General features: G+C 38.7%; 1 protein-coding gene across 1 annotated transcript; it reads left to right on the top strand.

The window, feature by feature from the left end:
- Positions 1-714: 714 nt before the first annotated feature.
- LOC140155627 (ER membrane protein complex subunit 5-like) lies at positions 715-15,584 on the top strand. The gene is made up of 4 exons (XM_072178543.1): positions 715-811; positions 12,382-12,434; positions 12,557-12,660; positions 13,700-15,584. Exons 1-4 carry the CDS (start codon positions 736-738, stop codon positions 13,800-13,802), a joined length of 336 nt encoding a protein of 111 aa, XP_072034644.1. The 5' UTR covers positions 715-735; the 3' UTR covers positions 13,803-15,584.
- Positions 15,585-16,471: the final 887 nt, after the last annotated feature.

Genomic DNA, 16,471 nt, shown 5'->3' with positions numbered 1-16,471 from the left:
CAACAAAGTGGGCGGTGTCACTTGAGCATATCTGAATCTTGGAAAAGGGGTGGTTTGGCCAATGTAAGAAACTAATTAATGTAATTCAACTTTTATTTCCAGTTAATATGCCCATTAAAGTATGATTTAAATAGACCTGTTTTCATTCGACAAACCAGAATAACCATGCCCTGTAGTTTATCATGATAATGGTATTTTCGTACCAAAATACTGTACTTTTTCTGGCATCAAGAGTAGGCCTAGTAGATTTTGATGTTCTTTACATTTTAATTAAATTGGGAAGCTGTAGGACAGTGCGGTTCCATTCCTGCTCACTGTGGCGTGGGCATCAATTCGGGTCGCGATTATTTTTTTCGTATATCATATTTGTAAATTTTGATTTTTTTTTTCCGTTTTTCAAAATCAAACACGGAATAAAGCAAAACTCACTGAAAAAATAATGTTTTCTGAAAAATCAACTGATTTTACACGTATGCGTTACAAATATGATGTACGAAAAAATTAATCACGGCCGGGTTCCCCCTCCCACCTTTTGGCAATATGACCCATTTTTTTGTTCTTTTCCGCCACTTTTTGACAATTCAGGCCGAATGCCCCCCTCACAGCCAGATTGGCGCTATAAATGCTCAGTGGTAAACATGGTTTCTGACCTTTTCAGTTTTCACTGCTTTGGCTTGCTATCGATTTTAGCTATCGGTTCTTCGTAAAAAAGGGAAAATTAATTAGGCAATAGCGATGGCGAATTTCAAGCAGTTGCTCGTCGCTGTTGGAATTTTGGGCCTTGCTCATGCTGCTTATTCTGCCGCTCAGCGTAAGTTTTTACATTTTCGAGTGTTCCTCTATATATATTCTTCTAACAAAAAGTGAAATGTTCGCGATTGAGGTTATTGATCGTGTGTAAAAACCTTTTCAAATTTCGATTATTGTTTAAGTATGTTGAATTCGGCAGCTTTAACATTGCTGTGACAAGACGTTGTTTATTTCGAGAATTAGAACTTTTAAATATATACTGTATGTACTCTGTAATTTTTTATAAATACAAGCAAAGAAAATCCTGATGTTTAAACCACGGCTGCATTTTTTAGGGATTTAATTTTGACACTATTTCACTTCGCAAAATTTGATTTTGAATTGAATTTGAAAGAAAAGACAATTTTTGTTGAAACCAGCACCAGCAGCAGGGTATAAAGTTGTTTTTTTTAAACTTCTGTGGTCGTGCCTGTGCGTATCGCGTACACGAGTGTAAATGCAAAAGCAATAAACAATCACGCTGATTGGCTGATCAACGCATTTGACAACAAGCCGGCTGGCAGGCATGCATTGGTCTTCGACTTCGGCGCTGCGAGTAGTAGGCGACCTTGTCACTTCTACGCGATCGCAATTCACCAGCGCGTACCCGGACCACAGAAGTTTTAAAAAATCAACTTTAGACTGCTGCGGAACTCAGTCCTCAATGATGGTCAGTCACTTATCTTTTGGTCGTTTATATATGAGTCATTCCATATCAACTCACCTAATTTTCAGAAAAGGTTGGCTGGTCACCCTCTCAGATTTTCTTTAAAATCACTTATATCATAGACCTATGGGTCAAATGAACACATTTCAAACGGTAGGTCTCAACTCCTTGTCATTTCTGAGTTATGGCTCGTTGAATATTTGATGTTTTTTGACGCAATTTGTCCACTTCCCATTGAAATACACACAAAATTGTCCTAAATACCAACCCAAATTTTATTATGTGGGAAATGACCCACCATAATCAAACTCTCACATATTCAAAATACTTCTATGATGTTCCTCTGTACCAGAAATCAAAGTGGTGTCAAGCCATCTTCATGGTTAAATGACTGTTTGGAGATCGCATTGAAATACACAGTAATGTTCTAATTCCCAAAATGCAAAGTTCATCAATTTACTGTGTATTTCAATGAGAGATTCAAACACTAATTTAACCATGAAGATGGCTTGACACCACTAAGATTTTTGGTACAGAGGAACATCATGCAAGTATTTTGAATTTGTGTGAGTTTGGTTATGGTGGATTATTTCCACAAGGTCAAATGGGGTCACGAACGGGGGTCTTTTGGCCGAGGAGTCATCTTTGAGCCCCTGTGAAATTTTTATTAAGCCAATGAGTGGTCTACCCTGCTATAGGGGGTCACACCTGAACCTATATTGCCTACTAAAGGCAAAATAGATGATGTCTGACATCTAGGATGAAGAGGAGGGGGGGGTCAAAAACAGGAATATGTCATGTGCGTCAACACGAACATATGCATTTTTATATGTCTATCATCAAATGGGGGTGATATACATTGTTTATGAGTCCAGAATCTGGTTATTGGGTCAAAGACACCCTAGATTCCAATTTGTAGCCCTGTAGCTTACCCCTAGGGGAAGATATGAATGTCTAAACTCGGAAGAAAATTAATGTCGCGACACGTGTGCCCAAAAAGCGGGGTCTAACTCAATTTTCAATAGGCCGGTTCTCGGAAATGACAAGGAGTAGAGACCTACCATTTGAAATGTGTTCATTTGGCACATATGGCTATGATATAAGTGATTTTAAACAAAATCTGAGAGGGTGACCAGCCAACCCATTAGGTGATTTGAGATGGACTGACCCATATGACTATCATTTGAGGACTGAGTTCTTACCATACATCTTCTGAGGTGCAGTTTCAGACAATAGCTTGGGATTATTGGGGCAGAGGTTATCTTTTGAATTCTTTCATGACCACTGAAGCATAGTCAAGCCTGTCAAGGACACTCGGCGTGAATTGAAAGACCATGTCACTCGCCACAAAAAATGTCAAAGGTCATACGACACCAATTTGGTGTCTTTCTGCGCCTCGAAATATGATGCTTATAGTCTATGACTGAGCAGGGTACATACAACATGTACTATAGAAAAGATATTCAATTTGTGAACATTGTGGAACATTCAACTACGCTTGTTACTCCGCGACTAATCATGCTAACTACACGCGCGTACAACGCTACTCTACGCGTCCATATTAACAACAACAACAACATCCAGAATCCACACATCCAGAAAGCGGGCAGTCTCGCCATCTTCAAGAGACTTTTAAAGACTTATTTGTTTGACAATCCGTTGTAAATATTCAGTGTTGTAGTCGAGTCCGAGTCATCCGAGTCCGAGTCCGAGTCCTTGGTGTCCGAGTCCAAGTCCGAGTCCCTGCCAATTTCTGATGTCCGAGTCCTCAATGTTCGAGTCCGAGTCCGAGTCCGAGTCCTTATGTATCAAATTCAAGCCCTGGGGTTTTCACCAATACTTTATCAACGTATAGCCTATACGACATGGTCTCAGATTTGAAGCAGGTTTCACTGCCAAAGTGTGTAAAAATTCACTCCAGAGTGAAAATAGCTATGTTTAATTTCTAAGGTGTCTTTTCTAGGGTAAAATTGTTTGTAGAACATGATTTTTTTGTCAAAACGCGTGCATCGTACATCGTTTTGCTACAAAATGTTGATTTGTGGCCGATTTTGCCCGAAAAATGCACTTTTTGGGTGACAAACATTTTCACATGCCAACTTTGTATACTCATAGAGTCTACAATATACATAGATATGGCCCTTTAAAATGTTAACATATCAGCTGAGGGTACTATTTGATGGTTTCAGGTATTTGTTTTGTGATTGACTTAATCATTTGCGTGCCAGAATCATTCAAATATGACATGCCTCGTGACAATTGACATGCCAAAATAAGCTGTTTTCGGCAAAAAAATGTATTTGAAAAATCATAACTCTTGATAGGAAGGTGCTACAGTGATGGTAGACCTACCAGTCTATGCAGTATTGAATGGGCTTTCATTTGATACCTAACTTGGTTCATTTTAACTAAGGGAAAAACTTGCAAACTGTAAAAATGTTTCCCCTACCCCTTAAAATTTTGATGTGTGTAAAAATTCCCGCCATTTATAAAAATCGGGATTACAAGAAAACTACAAGAGCTATAGGCTTGAAAAACTAATCAGTTATGCACAGTATAAGTTCCTACTTGGGTATAACATTAATATCATTCCATTCCTTTTCAATTTTCTTTTCTAATTTTTTTAACAATTTGTGACATCTGTAAATTACGTAAAATTTGGCATTTCAAAAATCGCAAAAAAAAAAAAAATGAGGGCTTACATGTTTAAAAAACTAATCAGTTATTCCCATGATACAGTACTACAGGGATATAGTACCAAACTTGTGCTAAAATGCATATTTTTTGAGTTCTAATTTTTTAACAAATTGACTTCGCCACCCCATTTTGAGCAAAATCGGGAACAATTAGTACCTGTAATATTAGCAATCATGTGACCTATATTCAATGTGTGTGCACCAATCAGATGTCAGACTTGCACTACAACATGATGTGAGCCTTGCAGAGCCTTTATAAGTGTGCCAATAGAGTTCAAATATGTTGTGATGATGTTGTCACTTATGGATCTCATATTTTTATTTCCGTCAAAAGCATATGCCTCTACTGTAATGCTCATATCAGGAAAACAATGACAGATTGTGCATTTCTGACTTCAGAAATGAATTCTGCACAAAATTTCAGTCTAGAAAACATATTTAAAACAATATTTTTTGAAACTTTATATTTTGCCATTTTTGGCAGTCAAACCTGCTTCAAATCTGAAACCGTGTCATACCAGAATTTTAGTTCTATATTATTTTCTTCTAAATACATAATTTGCTAGTCCCACCTAGCATGCCTAGTATTGTTTTGGGGCTGTGCAATAATTATGCTGAGCCCGGGGAGGGGTGAAATTGCCAAAAATGCTTATCCCTTCTCGGCCTGCCAAAAATCGTTTCCCCCCTCCCGACCTGCCAAAAATCTTTGCACCCCCATGCACATGCCATTTTTGGGGGATCCCAATTTACAAACCTTAAATGGTTTAGATTATGTTTCGAGTGCAGCGAGCAGGGAAATCTGTATTATGTAAGCGTTTCCGTACTGTTTTCTAAGCCTTTTTAGAGCGTTTTATTTGAAAGGTGCCCCATATGTGCCAAAAATTGCTTGTTCCCCCCTCTCGGCTTGCCAAAAATTGCTTCCACCGGTCAATCGGTTAAAAATGTTTTACCCTTAGCATGGAAGTACTAGAGTATAACACAGACTCACAGTAAGTTATTAGGCTTGTGTTTTAGAGAGGCAAAACATGCAGTCAGGGGTCCTTTTTCAGGCTCTCCGGCAGTCCCTTAACACATTTGCATCATGCTCCAGTTCATTGAGCCTAACACTCTGAAAATTGTAGGTCTTTAGCTCAAATTTGGAAATATTTTAAATTTGTTAGCTCCAAAGCCTATAATTTGGCCCAACTTTAGTTCACAGACCTCCACAAAAATGTTGAAATTTCAGTTCATCAAGCCCCTATTTTGCACCAAAATCAGTTCTTTATAGTTCCCAAAGTTCGGCGCCGCACACCCCTACCAAAATTTAACTTGAGTGCCCCAGAGTATTATTATTATTCATGTACATTCTACAAGGCAGTCATGTCAAAACAAACGAATATGATTAAAATCCATTTAACCAATTAAAGATATAACTGACAGGAATCTTGCTTTTTGATTGTACATGTAGGCCTACTTTTATTTACAAACTGAATTTATTTGCATGTAAAACTACTTAAATTAATCATATGATGTGATCATTGATCAAGCATAAGAAGTTTACAATGAACGTAAATAAAAGACCTAAAAAGAACCTATTTGCCGGACTCGAGGAAGACTCGAAGCCGAGTCCCCGAGTCCTTGGGGTCCAAGTCCAAGTCCTTAGCTTCCGAGTCCAAGTCCGAGTCCGAGTCCTTGAAAAAAGGACTCGAGTCCGAGTCCCGAGTCCTCCAACACTGTAAATATTTTTGCTGCTTTTGTGTATAATTTTCTGGTTTTTAATTGGTAGTTTTTAAGATGTACTTTTAAGGTTGTAATTTTAAGTTTTATCTTTTGTAAAGCGCCCAGAGGCCTTTTTTGGTGTTGGGCGCTATATAAGTGCGTTGTTGTTGTTGTTGTATTAATAGCGAGGCTATCTGCGTACAACTGCTTACTACGCACAGCCACGCAAAGAGTATGTTCCACGATGTACACAAATTTGATAATTTGTCTATAGCCCGAGGTACTCACACCTCCGTCACTATGATTTCCACTGTCCTTCTGAAGTTCTCCGTACGAAGGTCTGAGATGCACAGTGTCAACACCCTGTATTATAAATATTTTTTTCCATACAGCTCGATACTCCGTTGAAATCAATATTCTATTATTGACACAGATAAAGAAAGTTTACATGTGCATTGAGTCAAGGCATTAGCCAGAGGGGTGTCTTTAGGGTGTCCAAAATGGTCAAAAATATCTTATTTGTCAAAATCAGGGTGTCCACTTCCTATTCACTCCATTATAAAAATCAGAATTTTAGGGTGTCCAAATTGAAAACAGGGCGTCCAAATGACACCTGGACACCCCTCTGGCTAATGCCTTGCATTGAGTTATAGGACGTGCACCTGGAACTTAACTAAATGGGCTAAACGCGTTCTACCTATAAAGTATAATTGTCATTCTCAAAATTAAATATATCTCAATTTTTACTTTGGATTTCAAATTTTTTACATTAAAAATGCAGTAAAAGATATCCACAGCAAGCTGCAAGGCCCCGCTAATTAGTGTACTCCTTTTCGAGTGAGTGTACTGGAAACAAAACCCTGGTTTTACCTGAAAACAAATTTTTTTCTTGTAATAGAAACATCATATGGGGTACTAGAGCATGCACAAATCGTAATAATGTGTAGAATATAGAAACGCTGTGGTATCTCATATGATAGTCATGGTATGATTAGCCTGAGTTGCTCGGCCTATCTCGAACAAAATCGCGATGCGTAGCTGTTAAAAAACGAGAGGATTCGCTGTACTATCACGGCAATTTTTAACACGAAGATATAGGGATGATGACGATGTGAGATGTCTACCTTAAACTATAGGAGAATACACCAGCGCCAGCCAGTGCTCCAAAGGGTGTCTGCTCAAAGACATTATGTTCGGGGTGGTGTTGAATGGACCAGCCAGTACTTAAAAGGGTATCCTCTCAAACACATTATCCCCCACCCTACCGAAGGTTCATCTACATGTACATCTACAGGATCTCTGGATAGACCAATCAAGACTGGTATCGCGCCCAGTGGTGCAGTTACTGCAGTATCACATCCGGTGCAGTAATAACAAATCACAAATACACGACCCACCACCATATGTGCATGGCAAAGATAACGGTGATTAAAAAAGTGCAGAAAATACAGATGAGATCTAGAAGGAGGCTGGACCAGCTGCTGAGGAGTGTGATTATGGTGTACTGGTCACTGTGGTGGCTTCTGCTAGGTTGAGTGTAGTGACTGGGCACTTCCATCTGTACTTCTTGGTGGTGGATTTTGTACATCATGGATAGCCTGGCAGATTCTCGCCTCTGTTCCAAAGATGGTAGATTGAGGTCTGATAACAGGGCGGATACACTGGTTTTTCTGCGGTAGTTGTTGGTGATGAAGCGCACAGCTTTCCTCTGGACATTTTCCAGTGCCTTCTTATCTTGTTGATGGTATGGATCCCAGCAGGTTGCCGTGTATTCCAGGGTAGGTCTAATGAGTGCTGTATAGGCTTGTTTCTTCACATCTGGTGGACATTTGTACAGATTTCTCTGGAGGAAGTTGATGTTCCTACGAGCCTTCCCTGTGACCAATTTGACATGATGTGTCCAATCCAGTGAAGATGACAACTCGACTCCAAGATAGGGATGGTGTTCCATCTGAGTCAGCTCTGTACCCATCATTGTGTATGTGTGTGGGATGACATTTCTCTTATGAGTTACTCTTAACAGGGTGCATTTCTTGGGGTTGAAGCACATCTGCCATGTATTGGACCACTGCACCATGGTATTCAGATCTTCCTGTAGTGCCAAAGCATCGCTTGCTTGTTGGATGCGTCTATATGCTAAACAATCATCGGCGAAGAGTCTGATGGTAGATGACGCTTCTCGCTGATGTCATTTATAAACAGTATAAACAGAAGCGGTCCTAATACTGTGCCCTGCGGCACCCCGGAGATTACCTCAGCTTCTTCAGATCTCTCTCCATCCACCACTAAAGACTGCGATCTTGAGATGAGCCAGTTTTTGATCCAGGTGTGTGTGTGCTTCCACGAACTCCATACCAATCCAACTTGCATCGTTCTGTCCGATATATACGTCTTTTTTTACCGATTTCGTCGTAATTTTAAACCTGAAAACTGTCTTACTGGATGGTGTTTGTCCTGTAGAACGTCATGATGTTCGTCAATTCAAGATTCTGTGCTTCATTTTTGTGTATTTTGATGACTATTTGTCCAGTTCATCTTTGGGATATTGCAATAGACTTGGTATGTACTATATCTTGCACTACCGCATGTTAATGGGTTTTCAGTCGATACCATAAGTACCCATAACAATCAGCTTGACTTGAGTGATTTGAAGAACACAGAGAGCAATATTGAAAGGTGTACCTATACCAGTGATTTCTTACGATCATTTCAAACACATCCACCTGGTACTGTAACGCAAAATGACTGTGGTTTATCTATGCAACTTTGTAAACATTTGGAATCACTTGAACTTCTCAAAAAGCCTTGCCCCTTTCACTCTGATCCGTTACCAAATGGTAAATTGGGATCTAAACGACATTGGAAAAGCAGAGGTAAACGTGCTGGTCGTAGAGTAAAATTGAGAGACAATAACCCTGTACAAACACCAATCTCGGTTGTTATTAACCCAAGAACTGATCCACACTTTCCCGGTCAAACATTTTCCAACCATGCCAATCTACGTGAATTAGAGAAACATAATGCGAGAAAATTTAACATCCGAATGTGGAATGCCCGCTCTGTGCGAAAGAAAACTGTTGCCATTTATGAGAATATAATTGAGAATGACGTGGACTTGTTCGTATTAACAGAAACATGGCTCGCAGAACACGATCCGGTTGTGGCAGGCGAAATGGTACCAGAAGGTTATTCTTTTATTAGTTTCCCAAGAAAGAACGATGAACATGGTGGTATAGGAATAATTCACAAAACTCAACTGAGTATCACTAATGTTCCGTCTGGAATTGACACCATTTCCTTTGAACACGCTTGCGTGACCATTAAGAAAACTGGTCTTAAATTAGTGTTGATTTACATTTTTTGTACCGCCCCCCGCCATCTGAAGAAAATGGTCTGAAAACAAGACAATTCCTTGACGAGTTCGAATATTTCCTGGATGAGTTATGCCTTATTTCATCTAAAACACTCCTTATGGGTGATTTCAATGTCCATGTTGACACGCCGTCCAAGCCAGATGCCTCTCGTTTTCTGGATGCCTTGGGTGCAAACGGACTTCATCAGTATATTGACATGCCTACTCATAAAAAGGGCATACACTTGACTTGGTCATATCGCGGCCTGAAGACAGTCTAGTCGGCAAATGGCAAACACTGCCAAGTCTTGGATCAGACCATCTGTTGATTGACATTATTGTAAATTGTGCTAAACCTGTTCTTTCCAAAATTGTTTCCACTGTTAGGAACCTTAAATGCATGAATAGTGTTGCTGTCAAAGATGATCTTAAATCAAAGATTAATGATCTTGACCTCCGCGAGGGCTGTGTTGATGAGGTGCTTGAGCGATTTGACACTTGCTTGAAAACTGTGTTAAATACTCATGCACCTTCTCAGCAGCATTCCCGTAGTGTCAGATCTCGTTCACCTTGGTCTAGTGAAGAAATTAATGATGCCAGGCGTGACCGTAGACGTTATGAGCGTAAATGGCGTAAAACAAGATCTAATGATGATCATGATGCTTATGTTGAGCAATGTAGTGTTCTGAATAAACTCATTCATACTGCTAAGGAATTATACTACAAAGAAAAACTTGAGTCAGCAAATAGCAGGAACATGTATGTCATTTTTAACAAATTGTTGAACACAAATAATGTACATTTACCAGACTGTGATTCGTTAAATGCCTTGAGTAATTCCTTTGCCAAGTTTTTCACTGAGAAGGTTGCTAAAATCAGACGTGAGCTGGAAATGAATGGTAATGATAATGGTAATTTAAGTAGTAATGTATGTATGTCCAACTCCGTTCCTCCGATGAGTAAGTTTTCCTTAGTCACTGCAACTGAAGTTCAAAAAATGATTGCTTCTGCTGCTGATAAGTTCTGTTCTCTGGACACGATTCCAATGAGTGTTTTAAAAGACAACCGTGATATCTTGGTTAATTCACTTACAGCTGTCATTAACAAGTCACTTGACAGTGGTGTTTTTCCCTCTAAACTCAAGGAGGCGGTGGTTAGCCCCATTATTAAGAAACCAACTCTGGACAAAAACATCCTCAAGAACTTTCGTCCGGTATCTAACATCAACTACTGGTCCAAGTTCATTGAAAAAATTGTTTGCGCTCAAATTAAAGATCACCTTGAGTCAAATTGTCTGGTTGAAGATTTCCAGTCCGCTTACAGAGCATTACACAGCACGGAAACAGCCTTGCTCTGTGTTAAGTCTGACATCTTGAAAGCACTTGATGAAAACCGCGCTGTCGCGTTTGTCATGCTCGATCTATCAGCCGCATTCGACACCGTTGACCACGAAATTTTGTCGAATCGGCTGTTGACCACTTTCAGAATAACTGGTTCTGCCTTGAAGTGGATTAACTCGCACCTCAGCAACCATTCTTTTCGTGTGTGTATTGGAGATGGTTCATCTGCGGTACAAAGCCTAAGCTATGGTCTTCCACAGGGTTCGGTCATCGGCCCGTTGTTCTTTGTTCTGTATACTTATGAAATTGGTGCTATTATTCGTAAACATGACATTAGTTACCACATGTATGCTGACGACATACAACTTAATTTAACATTTGACCCGAAGGTTGATGGGGATAGAGTGAGAGTTGTGGTGAAGTTAGCATCGTGTATCAAAGAAATAAGTGACTGGATGTCTCGTAACAAGTTGAAACTTAATGATGATAAATCGGAATTTTTTATCGCGGCGTCGCCATATAACATGAAGTTAGTTGAAGACATCTATTTGGAAATTGGTGATACCCGTATTTTACGCTCTGACAAAATCAAAAACCTAGGTGTTAAGTTTGACGCCACCATGTCTATGACGGACCATGTAAAAGCTACCATTAAATCTGTGAATTTCCATCTCAGGAATGTGTACCGTATTCGCCGCTTCATCACCATTGACAGCTGTCACCACCTTGTACGCACACTTATTTTGTCTAGACTGATTACGCAAATTCTCTTATGTTCGGTATTTCTTGAAGGACAGGAAAAAGCTTCAGCAACTTCAAAATCGTGCTGCGAGAATTGTCTTCAGGACTGATAGATACCATCCTTCAGCACCTCTCTTAGACAGACTCCATTGGCTTCCCGTTGAGAAATGAGTTGTTTACAAGGTGTTGTTACTCACTTTTAAGTGCCTCAATGGACTCGGCCCTTCATACCTCACTAACACTCTCGCATATTACTCACCTATCAGAACAAATCTCCGCTCTGAAAATAAACACCTCCTCCAAGTTCAGCGCACCCGTCGCACCTATGGCGACAATGCTTTTCGGGTAGTGGCTCCCAGACTATGGAACTCTATCCCAACATCATTGCGCAAATGTAACTCTGTGTATGCTTTTAAAAAACAACTCAAAACTTAATTATATCCATCTAAGTAATTCACCGCCTCCTTGCTGATATTTTATAGTGTTTTTGCCTAATTTTAGAAATGGTTTTTAGCGTATATCATTTATGTTTCATAATAGTTTTTTATTTCTGTACATTATATAAGGTTTATGTTTTCATTTTGGTATTTATTTTAGGATGGTAATCATTACTTGTACATGTATCATGTTTTTAACTGTTTCTTATTATGCTATGTGTGTATTTTTAAGGTTTTGATTGTTTAAAAAAAAAAAATTTTGTATTTCTTAAGGTTGTTTTGTTTTGTACAGCGCTTTGTCCTTTTGTAAAGGCGCTTTATAAATGCCGTTAATAATAATAATATAATAATAATAACTTGTAGAGGAGTCTTTGGTGCAGCACCGAATCAAAAGCCTTAGAAAAATCTAGTGTCAGGCAGTCTAGTTGTTCTCGTTGATCAAGGCCTCTAGCTAAATCTTCAATGGTTGTGAGGAGCTGTGTCTCGCAACTGTGCTTCTTTCTAAAGCCGTGTTGTGATGGGCTGAGAATATTGTGGTCATCAAGATGTTTACGGATGTTGCTTGCCGCAATTGATGTTAAAGTAAGCTAACATCAGTAAAAAAGAATTGTAATCTTGCCCATTCCTCATGAAGTGTGTATTTCTTTTTTTTTTATTTCAGATAGAACATATTTGAGACTTACAGAGCAAGCTTTCACTAGTTTACCACTTGATGTAAGTAGCAATTGGGAAAGTCATAAATAAAAAACACACATGTATGTGGATATATAAATTGTTTTAAAAATATATCACTTCATGATAAATTGAACTTTCTGCTTATATATTTTTTCACACAGATTGTAGTGCAATGTTTACTTAGTTTACTTCTCACATGTTATGGAGTCATACACATAGCTGGGCATTTCAGAGAGATAAGGGCTACAGCAGAACTGGAAAGAAAGTAAGTTTCAACAACTCTTCCTATACCTTTGTACAGGAGGCAACCATTGTTCATCCATGATGAATCCTCACTTTTACAGTAGCGTATACGAGAACACAGTGTGCATACGCATTATGCATGAGCATGTATATTTTGTCATACTTGGTTTGGAACCTGTGTGCGTATGTTTAATTCAGTATTTTTGGAGGTAGCGGCTAAACTGTTTTATTCATGTAGTTTTGTTGCTGATATCAACAGAGAAATCAATCTCAGATCTTCTTGTAAGGTTGAGTGAGATGCAGGAATGTGTCAAATCAAGATTCTTGTGTACGTCTCACAGCGTAATTTACCTATTACCAACTTCAAAGTAATGCGCCATATTGCCTTAGCTCCAAAGCTGCAGCACCCATATTTATACAACAGTCAAATATGTTGAAAAATCACTCATGAACTTTCATGTTCATTTATTTTCCGGTTCAAATTATTATTAAATTATTCAAATGCTTATATTTACACCATAACATATTTGAGAATAAACATTGACTTTGTTGTATATTTTTACACTCTGCTACGATTGGTACACTTAGTCAGCAGTACTAGTGTTTCTGCATGATCAACAGAATCCACGCATGCATAGCCGATCCCCATTCACGCACACCCCCCCCCCACACACACACACACACAGCGGCATATGGCCGGCCATGCGAAAGATGGCTTTTTAATGTCACAAAAAACAACAGAACCGCCAAATATGCAACGGACCCGCCTCACAAGCTTCAGCGCATTCAACGCTACGATAATACACGATGTTAATTTGAGATAGACAGTGACATTCATACTTTAAAAAATTAAATATTTGCAATTAAAAACTTGTGTTTTTGAACGATTCTGAATTTTATCAATGAAAATGCAGCGATGACGTCATTGGGTTAACGATTTTGTCACTGTCAGTGATCTGTGCATGCACGGTATGGAGTGGTACGGAATGATTTTTCATATGGGTAAAATACACTGTGCGTCTCTATAATGATTTTATATTGTATTTCCTCTTCTCTTCCAGATCATTTGATACCCTTGGTAACCGACCATCATTTTACATGTTCAAACATCGTGGCTATGCACTGTACTGTGGCTCAAATCAAATGGATCAAGAGGCAACATGACACCAGTAGATTACAGTACATCTAAGTTTATGTGTACATGACAAGGGCATAGAACCAGAACTGGCTAGGTGCAAACTTTATGTTTTTAGTTGATTTTAGTTTGATTCTCTCTAAAAAATCTTAAAATACAGGATTTCTCCAATTCTTCATAATACAATTTTAAACATAAGACAGAGATATCTGGAATTGAGATCATGTCTATGTTTATGCTAACCAAATGCTATGTGGACCAAATCACGCTATAATCTTTTCCTATAAAATTTTGACATGAGCATATTTAAGCGTACATCGCATATATTTACTGCGTTGAAATGTGCTTGGCTGTTGAGGCGACCTGCTGTTGCGGAGTGGAATTATATGAATGAACTTTGCGCTGTACGCATTGTTATCTCCGACTTTGCAGCATTACAGTATGTGCTCGTCAAAGGTTTGCAGCAAAATATTATACCTGTAAAGTGGACATAACCAGTTCTGGCTCTAAGCCCTTTATATATTATGTGTCATTGTACTGCACATTGAACTACTACAGGGTAATATTTCTGATAACCAATAAGTCAAACCCATGAAATGGAGTATAAGAAAATGACAACAAATGATTCAGAATAATTCTTTAACAAAATTGGTATTGACTTCATCCATAATTTGAGCTGAAAAATGTGTTCACTTTGGGACAGTGAGCTTATGTTAATTTGGTAGCAGCGAAACCTGACAAACGCTTCCTACTTTGATCAATGCGATCCTAGATACATGATACATGGTATCTGCTCATTTAAAGGGTTGCACCTCATGGAGACTTGCTTTGTCCTGATGGACCAGGCTCAAGCAAACTTCAAAAAGCCATGCTTCATAAAGACTACATACATATCATGTTGCCAAAAGACAAGGCCTGAAGTTATATTATACTGCATTGTTACTTGAGGAAGGTGAGGCACAAATCAGGGACTGGTTTTGGTATGTTTTGTCTATGTAAGCACAAAGTTTAGTGTACACATTTTGTAATTTCTTTATTCTTGCATGAAGGACACATTGAATGAAAACAAGTTATTGTAATTTTTCAAGTCAATGGGTCAAAGTTTTTGCCTATAACAGTATATTGATAATCATATCAAATTTGACATTGTACATCTTGAATATGGTCGTCTACAATCATATTGCTGGGGAAAAGGAAGAAATCAAACACTTCTTTTGGCCATATTTTAAATTAAACAACTCATTTTGCTCAATCATACATAGATATGTGACACGATCTGGTCCATGGGGGCCAAAGACGGCAAATTTGAAAGAGATAAAGGTAAAATATGGAGTAAAAAACAATAAAATACCTATGAAAATAGGCATCAAAAAACTTCATAACTTTAGAATCAAGTATGCTAGACCTTTGGTGTTTTTAGTAAATGATAGCCTATAGAGGCCGTCAGCCTTTCGCCATCTTGTGGGTACAAATGATCTGCGTGTTCATGCGTCGGACACTACGCGCAGGGCGCAACTTGCCACGCAGCCGTTATCACGCATCAACACGGTGATTTTGCTGTCCACGCATGGAGATCGAACGACCATCACAGAGTGTACCCACAAGATGGCGGCAAATGACGTCACGCTGACGGCCTCTATTGTATGTATAAAGTAATAATTACAGTAACCCTCAATTTTCAAAAATGCCTCCTTTGACCCCCATGGACCAGATTGTGTCACATATTGTTGGTAAGGTAATTAGACAGGTTAATGGAATATACTTGTATCAAACATTAAGTTGTGTAAATGCTGGTAAGGGACCTAACACAATGTTTAGGCCAAAAAAGAAAAGTATGTCTCAAAGTTGCCACACATATTTGTTTTGTGTTGTGCAGTTATCTCTGAGAAATTGCCTTCATCCACCAAAACAGAAAATGAGTAGAAATATGTTTTACAAATATTTGTTGGTAGAATTGTGTGATTAAACAGGTAACCCCGTCTGGCTGGTTCTCCACAGAAGAACTGACAATACACCTGTTATTTTGATGACAGACAGAACAGAACTTACATGGATAAATTTTAACCTTGACTAATTCCCCAAGGAACTTGAACCAAAAGTGGGGCTTTCACTTTAACACTTTAGAATATTTCATCATGTGAATAAGAATGAAAGTTTTATAGTTCTATTCATCTCAAGCTGATTTTGACTTGAGTGTGACTGTGAGAGGGTGGGAAAAATCCGCATTAGATTTTAAAATCTTCGCAAGCTTTGAGACATACTATTTTTTTGCCTTACGGCTACACAGGAGGTAAGAGGGAGCACAAGGATATCACATAATATGCCACAGCACACCCAGCACCATTTGAAAGCAGTATCATAATTGTAAAGAGTTCGCGTAATGTAATCATGAATGTGTGGCGTGTGCCCCAATATAATTGTGTGTGCAATGGTTAAATCAGTCTATGCATATATCATACACAATTCGCCAGAGAAGTGTTAGGTGTAATCCGATTATCACTATGTCAACTGGATTGCACTTTTGAGTTCTGCACCACAATCGAAATGATCACAACACAAAGTCTATATGGCATGTACTACCAATTCCAAAAGGTACGTGGTTCAGTTACCAAGTAGTTATGTAACCACTTCGCTGGCGAATACACAGCAAATAACACTGCAGTTATGAATTACTAAAATTATGAACAACTAGAATTGT

The sequence above is a fragment of the Amphiura filiformis genome, chromosome 6 (assembly GCF_039555335.1).
Source record: "Amphiura filiformis chromosome 6, Afil_fr2py, whole genome shotgun sequence".
NCBI lineage: Eukaryota > Metazoa > Echinodermata > Ophiuroidea > Amphilepidida > Amphiuridae > Amphiura > Amphiura filiformis.
This window is presented reverse-complemented; position numbering and strand designations above follow the sequence as displayed.